The 17,846-nt window shown below is 43.7% G+C and overlaps 1 protein-coding gene across 5 annotated transcripts in view; it reads right to left on the bottom strand.

Moving 5' to 3' along the window:
* Nucleotides 1-1,452: 1,452 nt before the first annotated feature.
* Nucleotides 1,453-17,846, bottom strand: part of BUB1B (BUB1 mitotic checkpoint serine/threonine kinase B) — a 41,650-nt gene continuing 25,256 nt past the window's right edge. For all 5 annotated transcript variants that reach the window (XM_053287186.1, XM_053287185.1, XM_053287189.1 and 2 more), the window contains exons 21-23: nucleotides 17,559-17,730; nucleotides 16,794-16,900; nucleotides 1,453-1,999 (exon numbers count right to left, since the gene is read on the bottom strand). In XM_053287186.1, coding sequence (XP_053143161.1) covers nucleotides 1,810-1,999; nucleotides 16,794-16,900; nucleotides 17,559-17,730 — 469 coding nt within the window. In that variant the 3' untranslated portion in view covers nucleotides 1,453-1,809. The remainder of the gene's footprint in view (nucleotides 2,000-16,793; nucleotides 16,901-17,558; nucleotides 17,731-17,846) is intronic.

The raw sequence follows: 17,846 nt of genomic DNA, 5'->3' as shown, positions 1-17,846 counted from the left end.
GAATATAAGCCTAGTTCCTATAGTTTTATACATACAGAAGTAAATAAATATGCATAGGGCAGACTGCCAATTCAATCACAGACTAGGGTTGTTTCGGAGGGGGGGGGGAGATAACGGCCATGACTTAATCATCTAAGCCCACTAAATTATATACACTATTTATTTATTATATTTGTACACTGCACCAAACTTCTGTCTCTGGGTGGTTTATTGCAACATAAACAAATTTAAAAAGAAATTAGCACATTTTACAACCATAAGCCTAGTTAATAAGCTTAGATGAATAAGTGTGTCCTTAGAGACTTTTTAGAAGTTGCCAGAGATGGGGAGGCTCTGATTTCAGCAGGGAATGCATTCTGGAGCCTCAGGATGGCAACAGAGAAGGCCCCTCCTTGTGTAGCCATCAGACAAGCTGGTGACAACTGCAGACGAACCTCTCCAGATGATCTCAAATGGGTGATGGGGCTCATGGTGAAGACATTCTCTTAAATACCCTGGGCCTAAGCCGTTTCGACCTTTATAGGTTATAATTAGCACCTTGTATTTTGCTCAGAAACTTATTGGTAGATCATCAGGCTACACTGTAGCCAGTGTAGTTTTTACTATAGGAGTAATATGGTCTCTCCAAGATGACCCGGAGACCAACCTGGCTGCTACATTCCGTACCAATTGCAGTTTCCAAACTATGTACAAAGGCAGCCCCAGATCGAGCACATATCAGTAGTCAAGTCTGGAGGTTACCAGCATATGTATCACTGTTCTGAGGTTATCTCAAGCAACAGACACAGCTGGTTTATCAGCCGAAGCTTATAAAAAGGACCTCTGGCCACAGCCTAAACCTGAGACACCGGGGAGAAGTATGGATCCAGAAGCACTCCCAGACTGAATACTGTTCCTTCTGGGGAAGTGTAACCCTATCCAGAACCAGTAGATCAAAGTTATCTCCTGAGTTTCAGCCAATAAGTACCTCATCTTATTTGGTTTCAGCCTCAGTTTGTTATCCCTCATCCAGCCCATCACCACCTCCAGGCAGGTATTTAGGGAGATTATGCATTCTCCTGTCATCAGCATCAGGTGTCATCAGCATACTGATAACACCCTGCACCAAATCTCATGATAATCTCTTCAAGTGGTTTCATGTAGATGTTAAAAAGTATCGGAGACCATATGGAGCACTGGGGGACACCATTAGTATGGTTGGCTGCAATTAATGCACCAAAAAAAGTATTTGCTCACTAAAGAATGCAGTTGCAAACCTTTCATCTCAGAACCAGTATTTCCATTGGTTGTCTAGTCAATGAACACATTCAGTTTTTGTAGCTGTTCAGATGAAACTGGTAATTGAAATAGCTGCAAAAGTCAAGGTACACTAAGTTTATCAGAAGTCACTCGAAATCAATAACTCTGGCAAACAGATGACTAATTCCAAAAAGCCATAGGACAGAACACAAGTGGTTACAAAACAGTTTTATTGAACAGTGATTAAAAGGAGTGGACAGAATAGGCTATGGATGGACACCATAAGGATAAAGAACTCAAAGTATCACAAAGTGAGTGATTCAGCAGCTGAAGAAGCAGGAAGAGGATTTAACATTAGAGTGAAGCTTGCCAAAGAATAGATCAATTTGCATGTAGTTAAGTCAAAGAGCATTCTTTTAATAAGTCACAAATAAATAATTGTGAAAATACTTCCAACTCTTTATACATGGAGCAGTGAAAAAAGATTAAGCATGATCTCTAACTTGCCTTGGGGGTTAGGGGTAGGGAGGCAAAAGCACTAGAAAACTGTGGAAGACTATTCGCTGTACGTCAGAAGATATCCTTCATGTTTAAAATATCTTCCAGTGTTGACAAGGAATCACGGAGGCGATCTGGGAAAGAGCTGTCAAATGTGCCACTCAGTTCCTCTCTCAGCTCTCTCAGCAGAGGGACTGTAGACTTATCATTTGTATTCAGGAGTCTCTTGAAGAATTTACTCCACAAATCACTGTCAACAGACCTAAAACCAAACAGAAAAGCAGTTTTCACTGAGAATATCATGCATATGGATGCTTCAGGAGTCTTGCTTTAAAATTTAATCCTCCAACAGTCCTTGAAGGCTACAATACTGGAGTCTCCAGTTAGACATACAGGGGGAGAATGGGAAAGGTCTCAGGGATATGTCAGCTACTAAGACATATGCAGTGGTCAAAGATTTACAATGTTTAATTGGTTTTATTCTGTTTTTATAGTTTTGATTTTAATTAAATAGTTTTAATTGTTTTTATTCTGTTGTAAACTGCCCTGAGCCATTTTGGAAGGGCAGTATATAAATCAAATAAATAAAGTTGCTCGAGAATTTTGTGCCGATAGAATCTATGCCAATAGAGACTTAACACTGGCAGGTTGTGCACACTGTTCTATATAAACAGAAGAGTGCTTATTTATAAGCATGAAGCTTCTATTTCATAGCATAATTTAAGATTTATTCACCTTTGACTAGATGCACATATGTGTATTTATTGACTTCAAACAAAGCATTGACAACTTAAAGTGAAAAAGTTACCCTGCATTTTAAAAACTTCAACCAGACTATACATTTTAAAGCCAGAATGGAAGTTGAAACTCCTCCAGACCAGCTAGGACTAAACAGACAAATTGCGTATAATTACTACAGAGCTACAATTCAAGAGAACTTGCTCACTATTCACCATACCATTATTGCTTATTTACCCAATGGGCAGGTTCAGCTGAAGGCAGATATATCCAAGGATGGATTTATCTGCTGCTGCACTTGCCTCCGGGAAAGCAGTAAACAGGACCTTGAAAAAATTGCACAAGGGCCGTGCTTTATTATTTTTTCACTGATTAAAATCTAAATCATGAGCCAGAATTTTTTGACAAGTGCTAGTCACACACATTTCCAACTGCAGGCTTCATTAATTTGAGATGTCAGCTCAGGTACCTGCAACAAAGTTTCAGATCTGCTTAATTAAGTTCATTGACCAAATGCATGTGAATTTACATTTTTCTCTGGTTATTAAAACAGTCTGAACAGTGTCTGAAAGACATATTAGAAGCTGATGAAAAGGATAATGTAGATACATAGCAAATAAACTTATTCCTGCCATTTTTAAAAAAGGGATGCGCAGAAGGTTTCGCTGGAGAAATGTTTCGACTCAAAATAGGCCATTTCAAGCTCAAAGCAGAACACCATTTAAACAAAGGCCCCATTTTGAGTTTGGAACAGAACAACCCCCGTTTCAAAATATTTCAGTGTTCCAGTCGCCATGTTGGAGGTCTGATTTCCCCTTGTAGATTGGTTTTTTAGCACTAGCTTCCAACTGGCTTGCAATCTCCTTGCTCGGCTTGTTATCATACAAATCAAGTGTTGTCATGGGCAACTATGCCCCCACTGGTGCTGGGGGCAGGGGGACCACAAAAGGATGGAATTTCAAATTCAAAATGTATTCAAAGGGCCTGGGAGGCAGAGAGAGATAGCACACCCTTATACTGTGCCTCTTGAAGAAGAGGATATATCAGGAGATAATGTGCTGTGCTATTGCCGCTATAACCATCTGGTTTTGCTGGATCTCAGATTGACAAAGGCAGAACATGGGTGCCTGCCTTCCTGGAGTTGTGGTTTGGTTGGTTTGTGAGAGCATTGTGGCTAGAAATGGACAGTGGCAGAGGGGTGTGTGTGTAAGTGTAAGTAAAACATTGTAATTGCTGTCTGGCCATGAGACTAACTTGTGCTTCACTCACTGCTCTGCAATCTACATTACAAGGTGTACTCAGTCAAAAAACGTGGCTGAACTTACTCTATATGAGCTTATGGCTATGCTTGCTGCTAAGGGTGCTGCTGTGGCAGCTGTTGCAATGCTAGGAACGTAATGTAAGGAGTCATAAGGGTGAGAGCAACTTGTGCCAATAATGTTCCTGCAGCGCAGGCACTGTTGCTAGCAGTGGGTCAGTGATTCTTTTTTAAAAAAAACAAACCATTTTTGGACCGTGTTTGAAATGTGTATTCTACGCTGGGAAGGACAGATTCCCTTTAACCGAGTGCTTCAGTGTTTTCAAGACAGGGTTGAAAATTGCAATGCAAAACGTGCATGCAGTGCATCCTGTGAGTGCAGCTTATTCCAGTCATAGGGAACAATGGGGAAACTCAAAGCACCCCATTTCTCCCCATAGGTTGAGTAGTAGAGCATGATAGGTGCTGCCTACCACCTAAACCACAAAAGAGAGGGGCAAGTGGGCAATTTTTAACAAATGTTCAACCTTTTTTCCAAACCTCCATAGGATTCTATGGGAAGTTCCCACAGGATCCTATGGGGGTTTTGGGAAAAGGTTAAACATTTGTTAAAAATTGCCCACTTGCCCCTCTCTTTTGTGGTTTAGGTGGTAGACAGCACCCATCATGCTCTAACACCCAGCCCACTTTGGTGTACCCTAGGAGCTACCCATGGGTAATAACGGGATGTTTCAAGTTTCCCCATTGTTCCCTATGGCTGAAACACCTGAGGTGTTTCAAGTTCATTCGGTTGAAACAGCCAACTCGACTGCTGTTTCAACAGAATGTTCTGGCCATTTTGCATTTCATTTCGAGCTCAAAACAGAACACAAAATGTGTTTCATGCACATCCCTAGTATTTTTATTTTTAAAAGTAAGCCTTCCTTTCTAGTTTCAGTCATCTTGATGTTATACCAAGTTCCAATTAATTTCTTGACACATAACATAGTCATCTGGGCTTGGAAAAAATACAACCTTAGCTCTCTTGGGTAGGATACAACTTAGCAAACAGCCAATATTGAGCTGGTATCAGTCACTCTCAGTGCATTTAGTCTAGAGGGTTTTTTTTGCTAAGATTTACTTCTGCTCGCTTACCACCATGCAAAGATTATATCAGTAGCACTGGAACCTAGGAAGACATGGAGGTCATCCCCACAATCAAGAACTGTGTTCGACCCAGGTTTGGAAGCTGTGTGTGCTCCCAATTTTCACTTGTGTGGAAGCAAGGCAGGAGGGAAACGGGGAGCTTTTTCTCCTACTTTGCTTCCACACAACCATTTCTACCCAGGTTTTCCTCCTGCCTTGCTTCCACACAACCAAGAATTGGGAGCACACACAGCTCCCAGACCTGGGTAGAACACAGTTTTTGATTGTGGGAATAACATCATGGTCTTCCTAAATGCCTAGAAACCTTCCTATAGGAAGGCTGTTTTTCATTTTAGCAAAGCTTTGCATTTTCTTTTGTGCACCTATAGCAGTCTCCCACACCAACCTCTACTCCAGGGTTTGACAAATCCCTGGCACCAGGGAGCCATGGTGCCTAGAAATTTAATCATGGTGCCCTGACTAGAATATTTAGAGGTAGAGCTGTGAAAAATATTTCTTTGTCTAAAGCAGCTCTGTTTCTGTTCTAAATATGTTACTAGTAAATAGAATAAAAAGAAGCCCATATCCCCCACGCCCCACCCCTGTGTTCACCACTAAGTCTGGTAATTGTGTCAAGTGTCTGTTATATGGCTCTTAAATTTTGGGGCTGGCTCCTAGATTCAGATAAAATGTGTCAAGGGCTGCTCTACCAGCTCTTCAGGAAATCTTGTCACCTAAAGAACAGAAATGAGACAAGTTTGGGGGAATGCATATTTCATGAGCAGCTGCCGGAGAGGGAAAGCACCAGCCAGGCTGGCTGGCGGTGAGGGAAAGAGGACTGGGAGGGGGAGAATGGACGGCAGCTGAAGATGAAATGAAGATGGGGGAGAGATGGAGAACTGAGGCATAGACACTCTGCATCTAGGGTTGCCAACATTGCGTTGGCTCAATTTGGGATGGGGACTGAGGGGTCCAATGGCATGGCCACCTACGGGCGGGGCTTATCTGGTCCCCCGCCAGGGAAAAAACCTTTTAAAGCCACTGCTGAGCAGCGGCGGAGTGGGACAGCGGCAAGAGCTCTCCTGCCTCTCAAATGCAATGATCTGAATGGCTGCTGCCTGCTGGGCTGCTCTCAGGCTCGCTGGGAGGAAGAGGCTGGTACGCTGTGTGCTGAACAACGCAGAGCACTCACCAGTGAGTGACTAACACATTGAGCAAGCCGGCTGAGAGAGAGGCAGAGTCTGTTAGAGAGAAGGTGAAGAAAGACTGCCTTCCTCTGGCCCACCGTCCTCCAAATGAGACAGACGGGCCAATTTAAGTTCCTGCGCCCCTCCCTCGGTTGGCTTGGTCAGTGTGTCACTCACTCACTGTTGAGTGCTTTGTGTTCAGTGTGTGGTGCACCCGTCCCTCCCTCCCAGCAATTCTCCCCACCCACCCACCCCGAACCAGACAGAGAGCAGCCCAGCAGGCAGCTATTTCATATCGTTTCATTTGGGAGGTGGGAGAGCTCTTGCCGCCATCCCACTCCACTGCTGCTCAGCAGCAGCTTAGTTAAAAAAACACACACAACAGTTTAGGCTTTAAAAGTTAATTTTTAAAAAAAGTGGTATAAAAGTGGGTGAAATTGCATCCCGGATGGGACAAGCACTTTCCCCCGAAAGGAAACCCTGTCTGCGCCAGATCAGCTAGTTTATTTTATTTCTCAGAGTGGTAGACTGCTTCAGAACTTCCATCTCTGGGTTGTTTACAACATTAAAAAAATGAAAATGAAAAACTTTCATCAAATGAAAATAAAATGAAAAGCCACAATCAAATTAAAAAGTGGGGGGAAACAAGTCTTTAGGAACTTTTAAAAAGTTGTCAGAGATGGGGAGGTTCTTATTTCAGCTGGGAGCACATTCCAGAGTCTGGAAGCAGCAACAGAGAAGGCCCGTCCCTGTGTAGCCACCAGTTAGTGGCAACTGCAGATGGACCTCTCCAGGTGATCTCAATGGGCAGTGAGGCTCATGGTGAAGATGACATTCTCTTAAATACCCAGGGCCTATGATGCTTAGGGCTTTCAGGTTATAACCAGCACTTTGTATTTTGCCCAGAAACTTATTGGCAGCAAGTGTAGCTCTCTCTCCAAGATGACCCACAGACCAACCTGGCCACTGCATTCTGCACCAACTGCAGTTTCCAGACTATGTACAAAAGGCAGCCCCACAAAGAGCACATTGCAGCAGTCAGTAGTGGTTGGAGTGCTAGACTAGGACCTGGGAGACCCAAGTTCAAATCCCGATTCAGCCATGAAACTAGCTGGGTGACTCTGGGCCAGTCACTTCTCTCTCAGCCTAACCTACTTCACAGGGTTGTTGTGAGGAGAAAACGCAAGTATGTACTACACCGCTCTGGGCTCCTTGGAGGAAAAGTAGGATATAAATGTAATAATAATAATAATAAGCAACTTTACTGGGAACAGCCTATATTCTGCAACGATATCTATAATAACAACATTGATAATAAAATTCAGCCATCCCAGGTCCTTGGGAAGGACTCGATGTCTGGATAAAACAAACCAGTCAATAACACCTGTCTGACTGTGTAGATAAATAAATAAATTAATAATAATGACTGTTTTCAAGTGGTAGTTTATCTCATGTAACAGATGCAGCTGGTGTATCAGCAGAATCTAATAAAAAGCACTTTGGGTCACCGCCTCAGCCTGGACACCAGGAAAGGTCAGGTTCCAGAAGCACCCCCAGGCTGCATACCTGTTCCTTCTGGGGAAGTGTAACCTCATCCAGAACCAGCAGATCAAAATCCTCTGACCCCACACAATAAGTATCTCAGACTCATCTGGATTCAGTCCGTTATCAATCATCCAGGCCATCACCACCTTCAGGCAGGCACTTAGGGAGGTTATGCCATCTGATGATGTTGACATGGAGAAATAGATTTGGGTGTCATCAGCACACAGGAGGATTTCAGCATATGCAGGGGTTCCATTCTCCACAATCACCATGGATACGGAAACAGCAAATACTGAATCATTGGGGCAAGAGGATCGTGGGGATTAGGGTACTGGAGGTCAGAAAATTGCCAAAAAATTGGGTAAAATATCCATTGAAATGCCTACCATGCTCTGTTGGTCCCCAGTGGTTCAGCAAATGCCCCCCAGGAGTCTCAATTTCAGAACTTTTTTGTGGGGGAAAAATCATGTTTTTTAAAAAGTTCTTTTAAAATGAGCAACAAAATGGTTCCCGAGCACAAATTGGCAGCCAGAAATGACCTCTGAGGTCACCCCAATCAGTAAATATGCAAAAAACCCACCCCATTTTTCTCCACATATACCAAGATGAGGTGTCAATTACCTGACCATGGATATGCAAAACCATAGATGCTGGATCTACAAGTAACGAGGACCTCCTGTACTGAGAACACCCTGCCCCAAGTCTCCCGATGACCTCTCCCAGCAGTTTCATGTAGATCAGGGATTCTCAAACTTGGGTCCTCAGGTGTTATTGGACTTCAACTCCCATAATCCCCAGCCTCAGTGGCCTTTGGTTGGGGATTATGGGAGTTGAAGTCCAATAACACCTGAAGACCCAAGTTTGAGAATCACTGATGTAGATGTTAAAAAGCATTGGAGACAACATGGAGCCCTGAGACACACTATACAAAAGTTCAGATTTGGAAGAGCAACAGTCTCCAAGGGACACCATCTGGAATCTACCCGAGAGGATCAGAATGACTGTAAAGCAGTGCCTCCCACCCCCAATCCCCTCAGACACTCCAGAAGGATACTATGGTCAATACTACCAAAAGCTGCCAAGAGATCCAGAAGGACAAACAGTCACACTCGCTGTGTCAGTGCCCAATTGGAGATCACCCATCAGGCTGACCAAGGCAGTCTCTACCCCACAGCCTGCCCAAAGGATAGTTTGAAATGGATCTAAATAATCAGTTCCTTGCAAGATGGTCTGGAGCTGGGAGACACCAACCTCTCAGTTACCCTGCCCAGCTATGGAAGGTTGGAGATTGGCCTATAGGTGCTTAGCTCTGAGGGATCCATGCATGCTTCTTCAGAAGCAGTCTAATGATTGCCTCATTAAAACAGGAAGGGATCCTGCCCTCCCTCAGAAGCATTTACAGTATCTACCAGGCCCTCTCCAGACACCCCTGTCAAGCAGTATAAGCCAGGGCTGCTCAACTTCAGCCCTCCTGCAGATGTTGGTCTGTAATTCCTATAATCCCTGGCTATTGGCCACTGTGGCTGGCGATTATGGGAGTTGTAGTTAAACAACAACTGGGGGGCCTAAGTTGAGTAGGCCTGGTATGAGCCATGTCAGACAAGGGTCAAGAGAAGAGATAGTAGGTTGCATCATTCCAAGTAGCATGCTCACATCCCCAGGACTCACAAACTGAAACTGATCCAGTCTAACCACATAAGAGAAGTTGCTGGACACCTCCGCATCAGACATTGCAGCCAATTGTGGGGTCAAAGTCTAAACTGGCCTGAATATAGATTTTATCCACAAAGAACTAATTAAAAATGTTGCAGCAAGTAACTGATGGTTCCAGATTCTGATTCAAGGGAGGAGGGGCACATACCCCTCACAAACCTGAACAATTCTAATGGATGTGAACTTGCAGAGATGCAATATGGGCAGGAAAGGATCACTTCTTTGCTGCGCTCTATGTTGTAATCTGTCAGAGTATCTCTCCACTTGCGCTCCAGTCATCGACCTTGCCACTTCAGCCCCTGTAGTTCTTCTGTATACCAAGGGGCCAGGCTTGAAGCAAGTCAGAGGGGATGTTTAGGAGTGATCATGTCTACTGCCCTGGTGAGTTTGCTGTTTCAGTTCTCCACTAGAGCATCAACAGGATCGCCAGCAGAGCCAACACTTAAGTCCTTCCAAGACTTCTTGGAATCCTATTGGATCCAATAACCTCCTCAGGCGGGCCATCCCAATAGTCCTCTCAGCCCTGGGGAGGGGGGACATGGTTGTGAGTCCAATCTTAAATCAAATGGTGGTCTGTCCATGACAGTGAGGAAATCACAGGAGTCCCTATCCACAGAACACCACTCTGATCAGAGTAGAAGATCAGATCAAATGTGTGTCAGTCCCAAGACCACTTGCTATTGACTATGAACTCCTGAGATGCCCCAGACAAAAAAATCAGTCTTGAACTGAACACTGAAGTTCCCCATCATCACAAGCCAGGGACACTCCAGACACCAAGTCTGAGACCAAGTCCGTCAGCTCAATTAGGAACTCCGTAATGGACTCAGCGGGGTGATCAGTACATCATCAGACGTCCCAGTCTATCCCTGGTCCCTAAACTGAAACACATACATTCAGATAATTCAAGGATCCTGGTAAGGGAGATGTTATTCTTATAGACCACAGCCACTCCACCTCCCTGCCCATGTCCCCATACCTGCTCCTCAATCGAATACCTTGGAGAGAGAAACTAGGACCAGACTGGGCCACCAGCCTCCCCCAACTGAGTCTCTGTGATACCAGGTTGGCCCTTTCATCCAGAATCAGATCATGGATGATTTCCGATTTATTGTGGAACAACCAGGCATTACAAGGGAGCAAGGTAGGCTCTGTGAGTGGTTGGCTCTTCTCCACAAAGTCAAAGAGCTGGTAGGACAGCCAGAAGGGGGAACAGCTAGGAGATTTCTGAATTCCCTTCCCCTGTAATGGCCTGCTGACTTTGCCAACATTACTACTTCCATTCTCCACCACAACTGGAATAGCTGCCTCATAATCAGCGGATATGCCCCCATCTCCAGACAAGCCTAAACACATTATGAATCAATCTCACCCAAGACTTAAAGTGGTCCCAGCTTTTAACAGACGTAATACTCACCACAATCAGAACACAAACACACATAAATTCCTGGGCCTAAGGGAATAGCCCAAGATGTCTCCCCTTCAGTGGTGACCCCACCACCACAGGCAGTGTCCCTATATAGGCCCAGGGGTGTCTAGTCTGGGCAGGTGGTATTCAGGCACTTCTGACTCACCCCGAGCCCCAGTCCTGCACAAACTCCCCATAAAGAAGAAGCAGCCGCCACCACAGAGGTTTAGTATTTGTATTTTGGTGAACTTTGCTTGCCTAGTCAGAAAGGAGAGAGATTCACTGAAAAACCTGTGTCAGTTTGTGTATATCTCTGGCAGTATTCCATCTGCGTAATTCAACAATCACTTTAGGAACAGGGAGTTCCTGCACACAAAAGTGTTTTGGCAAAGGTATATTTTTGCAGTATATTTTTGTTCCAATCAGCATAATCAAGCCCAGAATATACTGCTCCCTGCAAACCCATCACACCCACAGTGAGCCAACTCCATGAAGCACGGCTGCTGATGCAAAGCCATCTATTTTAAGCCTATCTATGAAAGCAATTGGATATAAAATGCAATTTAGTTCTTGCTCTTTGAAATGTAACTGCAATAGATATCTTTCTGGAAGTCTTCTGAACTGGAGCAGATTTAATTCACTCAGAGTTGTCAGATTGGCAGAAGGGCCATGAGCAACCAGGTGCTTCTGGGGAGCTCACAAGATTGGCATGAAGGCAACAGCTCTCTCCAGCTGTTGCTCTGCAGCAAGCAGCATGCAGTGGCATCCTGCGTATGGACATGGCTATGATTCCACATATCCATCGTGATGTGTTGCCATCTGCATCCTCCATGAATTTGTCCAATCTCCTTCTCAAAGCTGTCTAATACTATTCACCTTCTCCCAACCATGCATAACTTTATAAACCTCATACATGTCCCCATTTAGTCACCTTCCCCAATATAAAATAAAAGGTCCCGGATACTTGGAAAGATGCCCCAACTCTGACAAGTTTTGGCTGCCCGTTTTTGTACTCAGTGGACCATTCTCCAAAGCATTACAAAGATTTGACGTGCCTCTTTCAAAAGAAAAGACCATCACTCAGCAGGTTTAAGCAGATCCATAGAACCATCATAGAGGCACAAAGATCCACTGTGGTACGTAAAATCAAAGAAAAGGCTGTGCTGACATACAAGGCTCCACTAATAGGAGTGCTCAAAATATTTACAACTTAAAGCATTGATTCTCTCTTTGAATCGCATCTTGCAATCGCCATTGCTAAATTCATTTTTCATATTTAAACATAAGAAAAGCCCTGATGGATCAGGTCCAAGGCCCATCTAGTCCAGCATCCTGTTGCATATAGTAGCTGGCCAGATGCCACTGGGAAGCCCACAGGGAAGAGGTGAGGGCACACCCTCTCTCCTGCTGTTACTCCCCTGCAACTGGTATTTAGAGGCATCTTGCCTCAGACTAGTAATCATTTATAGACCTGTCTTCCATGAATGTATCTAAACCCCTTCTAAAGCCATCCAGGCTGTTGGCTGACATCTTGTGGCAGAGAATTCCATAGGTTAATTATGTATTGTGTGAAGTACTGCCTTTTGTCCTAAATTCCTTGGCCTTCAGCTTCATGGAATGACCCTGGTTCTATTGTTATGAGAGAAGTAGTAAGATTTCTCTATCAACTTTCTCCAAACCATGTGTGATTTTAGACCTCTCTCATGTCTCCCCCTCAAAACTAAGAAGCCCCAGGTGTTGTAGCCTTGCCTCCTAGCATGGAATTGGCCTTTTTCACAGCTGCCGCACATTGAGCAGACACTTTCAGTGAACTGTCCATCACGATCCTAAGATCCCTCTCCTGCTCCCTCACTGACAGCTCAGATCCCATCAGCGTATATGTGAAGTTGAGCTTTTTTGTCCCAACATGAATCACTTTACACTTGCTAACATTGAACCACATTTGCCATTTTGTTGTCCACTCACCCAGTTTGGAGATCCTTTTGGAGCCAAACCTCCAAACCTCGCAATCTCTTTTGGATTTTACTACTCTAAAAGGTTCGGTGTCATCTGCGAATTTGGCCACCTCACTGCTTACCCCTACTTCTAGATCATTTATGAATAAATTAAAAAGCACCAGTCCCAGTACAGATCCCTGATGGCCCCACTTCCTACCTATCTCCATTACAAAAATTCTCCATTTATACCTACGCTCCATTTCCTGTCCTTCAACTAGTTACCAATCCACACATGTACTTGTCCACTTATCCCATGACTGCTAAGTTATCAGGAGTCTGATGAGGAACTTTGTCAAAAGCTTTTTGGAAGGCCAAGTATACTATGTCAACTGGATCACCTTAATCCTCACACTTGTTTACAGTCTCATAGAACTCTAGAAGGCTAGTGAGGCAAGATTTACCTATGCAGAAGCTATGCTGGTTCTCCTTCAGCAGGGCCTGTTCTTCTATATGCTTAACAGACTTATCCTTGAGAATGCTTTCCAACAATTTGCCTGCATCAGACATTAAGCTACAGTCTGTACTTCCCTGGATCCCTTTTTGAAAATTGGTGTTACATTTGCTACTTTCCAGTCCTCTGGTACAGAGCCTGATTGTAGGGATAAGTTATATATTTTAGCAAGGAGGTTGGCAATTTCACATTTGAATTATTTAAGGCATCTTGGGTGGATGCCATCTGACCCCGGCAATTTGTTAGTTTTTAATTTTTCCAGACTAGAACCTTGTCTCTTGTTACCTCTTACTCAGTTCTTTAGCCTCTGTCCCCAAGAAGCTCGGTTATATGCTCAGCATCCTCTACTGTGAGGACAGATGCAAAGAACTCATTTAGCTTGTCTGCAATCTCCACATCTTCAATATTCCCTTTCACTTTCTCATCATATAATGGTCCAATTGGCAGATTTCCTGCTACTAATGTATTTAAACAACATTGTTATTCCCCTTGATGCTTCTAGCCAAATGTTCCTCAAACTCTTTTCACCTTCCTTATTGTCTGCTTGAATTTCTTTTGCCAGACAGTGTTCCTTTCTGTTCTCTTCATTTGGACCTTCCAATTGTTGAAGGGAGTCTTTTTCCCCTTTGTAACTTCCTTGACTTTGTTAGCCATGCTGGCATCCTCCCAGACTTGGTGGTACCTTTCCTCCTTTTTGGTATACGTTTTAACTGGGCTTCTATTATTGTGGTTTTAAATAAACTCCATGTATTCTGGAACGAAGTGACTGATTTTCCCTTTCAGTTTTCTTTTCACCACACTTCTCATTTTAGAGAAGTTTCCTCTTCTGAGATTCAAAGTGCCTGTGTTAGACTTTCTTGGCAATTCTCTCCTCACATGTAAGCTGAATATAACCACACTATGGTCACTGTGGTTCCATGGCACCGACATCTTGCACCAGGTTCTGGGTACCACTCAGGATTTAATCAAAGATTGCTTTCTCTCTGGTTGGTTCCATGACCAACTGTTGTAGGGCACATTCATTCAGCGTGTCTAGAAATGTGGCTTCTTTGTTATTACCTGACTGAATTAATCTAGTCTATATGTGGGTATTTGAAGTCACCCATTATTACAGCCCTACTCTCTTTGATGCCTCCCTGATTTCCATCTGCAACTCCTAGTTCCAGTCAGCATTTTGATCAGGAGGGCGATAGCACATCCTTAGTAGCACATTTCCTTTCAGGCCTTGTATTGTTGCCCACAGAGTTTCTGTGGAGGATTCTGGTCTTCCTAGGTTTTCTAGCTTATTAGATTCTATACCTTCTATACAGTGCTACTCCACCCTCAAGTTCTATACAGTGCTACTCCACCCTCAAGTTGCCTCCCCCCCATCCTTTCTGTAGAGTTTATATCCAGGAATAACCATGTCCCACTGGTTCTCACTGTTCCACCATGTTCCATTTTGTCCATTATATATTTTCATTAGCAACCATACACTCCAGCTCACCCATCTTGGCTTGGAGGCTTCTGGCATTGGCATAGAAGAACCGATATGCCAAGTCTCTTACCTGGTGTGTGCTATCTTTCTTTGGAGTAAGATTTGTATCTAACCTCTTGCCCCAAAGAACATAGAGATATATACATTCCATTACCCCATTATATTTTTACATCCTGGGAAAAGGAGAACCTATTAGTTGGCTCAAGGTCATCCAGTCAGCTTAATAGTGGACTAGAGATTTTCCTGGGTCAACTCCAGTAGCCTATCCACTGTTACACACTGGATCTCCAGTTTTATTCACACGAGCCTCAAGACCTTGCTTATTTGCAAAGCAGTGTTCCCTCTAACAGGGATTCCCAAATGCTGACAGCTACAACTCAAAGAATCCTCAGCTGCAATAGCTTTTGCTTGGAGATTCTGGGAGTTGTAGTTGTCAACATCTGGGAATCCCTGTTAGAGGAAACACTACTACAAAGTCTTTTAAATAACCATCTTAGCCCTGTCTGAACTGCTGCTCCACTCCTACCCCCACACCCAGTTTTCATGTTCAGTGTGTAACCCTTTTGCATCATGCCCCTATCCCCAAACAATTTACTAAGCCCCCTAGACAAGGGCAGTTCATTTCTACAGTAGCTAGAACATGTGGAATTCGATAGGAGCAACAGGGCTATTTACAAGGTCACACCAGTGGGAGGAGGGAAGGTTGCATATCCCCTTCAAAAACAACAAAACCCTAGTTTCCCTGACATGCATAGGGTACACATCTTTTCAAAAATGTTCAATTGCTGCCACTGTTTGGACCATGTTTTTCTGAATTTTATTGCAATGCACTAATTATGGCAGCTAGTCCCCTTTCTGATTAGGCAGACATTTGCATTACACACTCTAGAACAACTAACAGCCTACATCAGGACCCTCTTGGCTAGTTCTGCCTCACCCATCATGCCCAACACCTATTCTTCCATCCATTTGCCAACACTCTGTTTTGTCCCCAGTATCTTTACAAATTCACCTGTCAAGTTTAAAGGGATATATTTGACATGATGTGCTGCAGAGCCAGAAAGGGGGGGAAAGGATGCTATTTGGTTAATTAGGCAGTCTATTACCTATTTGTCATTTCTTCTTGAAATGAATTAGACAACTGCATACTAAAGTATATACTAAAAAAAGCCATTTGGGCCAACAAACAATCATCAACTTACCTTTAAAAAAAAATTTATCCCAGAACTATACAATATATGCATGTTTAAATAGGTGTAAAATGATTCAAGGTGTTTTACTTTGTCATTTATCTGTCTTAACTAATTGATCAGTTAATTAAGAACAATTTAAATCACTGTACATATTACTACAAACTCAGTAAAGGTGCCTTTTTGAGATATTGGCATAGAGTTTATTTATTTATTTATTGAAACTTCTTATATATTGCCTCCTCCAAAGACTCTAGGTAGTGAACAGAAATCTCAACAACAATCAATTCAAAAACAATTATTAAAGGGCAAACGCCTGGCGAAACAGGTGGGTCTTAAGAAGAGCCTTAAAAGCAGCCAGGGAGGGGGCTGAACAAATCAGGTGGTGTGTGTGTGGGGGGGGGGAGTGTTCCAGAGAAGAGGTTAGAGAAGAGTTAACTTACATTTAACCATCTTTTTCACATTCCTATCATAACACACTGAATTAAACACAGTATGTGCTCTTAGACTGCAGATCTACAGATTAAAATTTGCCCTCTTTGTTGACCAACTGATTAAAGCACGTATCCGCCATTTAAAACATGTACTAGCCGACCCCACACAGAGCATCTGTGAGCTCTTTGGGGCCGGCGGTTACCTGTTTTCCCCAACCTTCTGCCCCAGTCTCCGTTTCCGGGCCCAGACACCTCTCCTCCCCACCGCCACTTCTGCCCCCACACTTTCTTTTCTCCCTCCCGGGCCTTACCTCCGCGGCCGGGCCCGCTGCTCCAACCTCCTGGGTGTGCCTCAGCCAATCAGCTGGGCGCTGGGACGCACATTCCAAGGCACACCCAGGAGAATTAGATAGATAGATAGATAGATAGATAGATAGATAGATAGATATCACCTCCCTAGCGGCAAATCTAAACATAAAAGAGGGACAGAGCTAAAGTAGTTTTTACTTGTGCAGAAACATAAGTCTACTTACTGGGACAAGTCTTTGTCAGTCTTCCAGTAGCCTTTTTCCTGATGAACTTGTAAGTGTTCCCCAAACAGTAGCAGATGAACTGTGTCTGCAATGCCAATCAAGTCCACCTGCAACCACAATAGCACAAATTAGTCTTGATTTTATCATCTTCTGCAGCGGTGTTCAATTTAAGGCATGTCCACATAAGTTTTTTGATGTCCACTCCGTTAATTTTAGATCCCGCTCAGCTTGAATCAGGAAGGCCCCACTCTCAATGCACATGTGCACCCATCACCTTGATACTGCTGCCCAGAACGAAACTCATTCCGCACACAGATGGAAAATAATTAGAGAGAACACTGCTCCGAGTTGAATATTCAGCCCAGTCATGCAGCAAAATAGCATTCCTAGAACCACAGACCACTCCAGCCATATTATGCAAGCTCCCCTTATGTTTCTACATGCAATATTCTACTAAAATTGTTAATCCAAGAACAATGGCTTTTGGAAATACATTTTGGCATTTACAAACTAGCAGACATTAGCACTCTACAGCTGTTTGCTGCATGTGGGATACATCTGAAAAGATGTATGCGGCCTATTTTTTTCAGCCAAGAGAAGATACACAGAGTGGGATGCAAGAGCGTTCTCACATGTGAGCAAGTAACTCCACATATCCAAGCCATGCGCCAACTGCATAAGAGTCAGCACAATTGACTTTACATTGGGCAGGCAGTTCCAGTCAAGGGCCATCTGTAGCATTTAAGCAAGACAGCATGTTTTCACCTGGTAAGGAAGAGATTTTTCATCAAGGATCTGCTGCCCACTCTGGGTCTGAGCTATAGGTAAGCTTTTCAGGGAATAGATTCTTGACTGTAGCTTCAGGTCTAGACTGTGAGAGAAATCCACTATCTTCAGCGCACTAGAAGTTTCAGCGTTGGCAAAGGAATCACAGATTCTAAGAAAATGTCCACACAGAAAAACCACAACTCAATTTAATGTTACTCTGCATTAGCACTTAGCCATATTACTGCCTCCCTCTAGTGTTTGCCTTAAGAACTGGTGCTAAACACA

This window comes from Hemicordylus capensis, chromosome 1, assembly GCF_027244095.1.
Source record: "Hemicordylus capensis ecotype Gifberg chromosome 1, rHemCap1.1.pri, whole genome shotgun sequence".
NCBI classification, from domain to species: Eukaryota; Metazoa; Chordata; class Lepidosauria; order Squamata; family Cordylidae; genus Hemicordylus; species Hemicordylus capensis.
The sequence above is the reverse complement of the archived record's forward strand: the minus strand, read 5'-3'. Positions and strand labels throughout refer to the sequence as shown.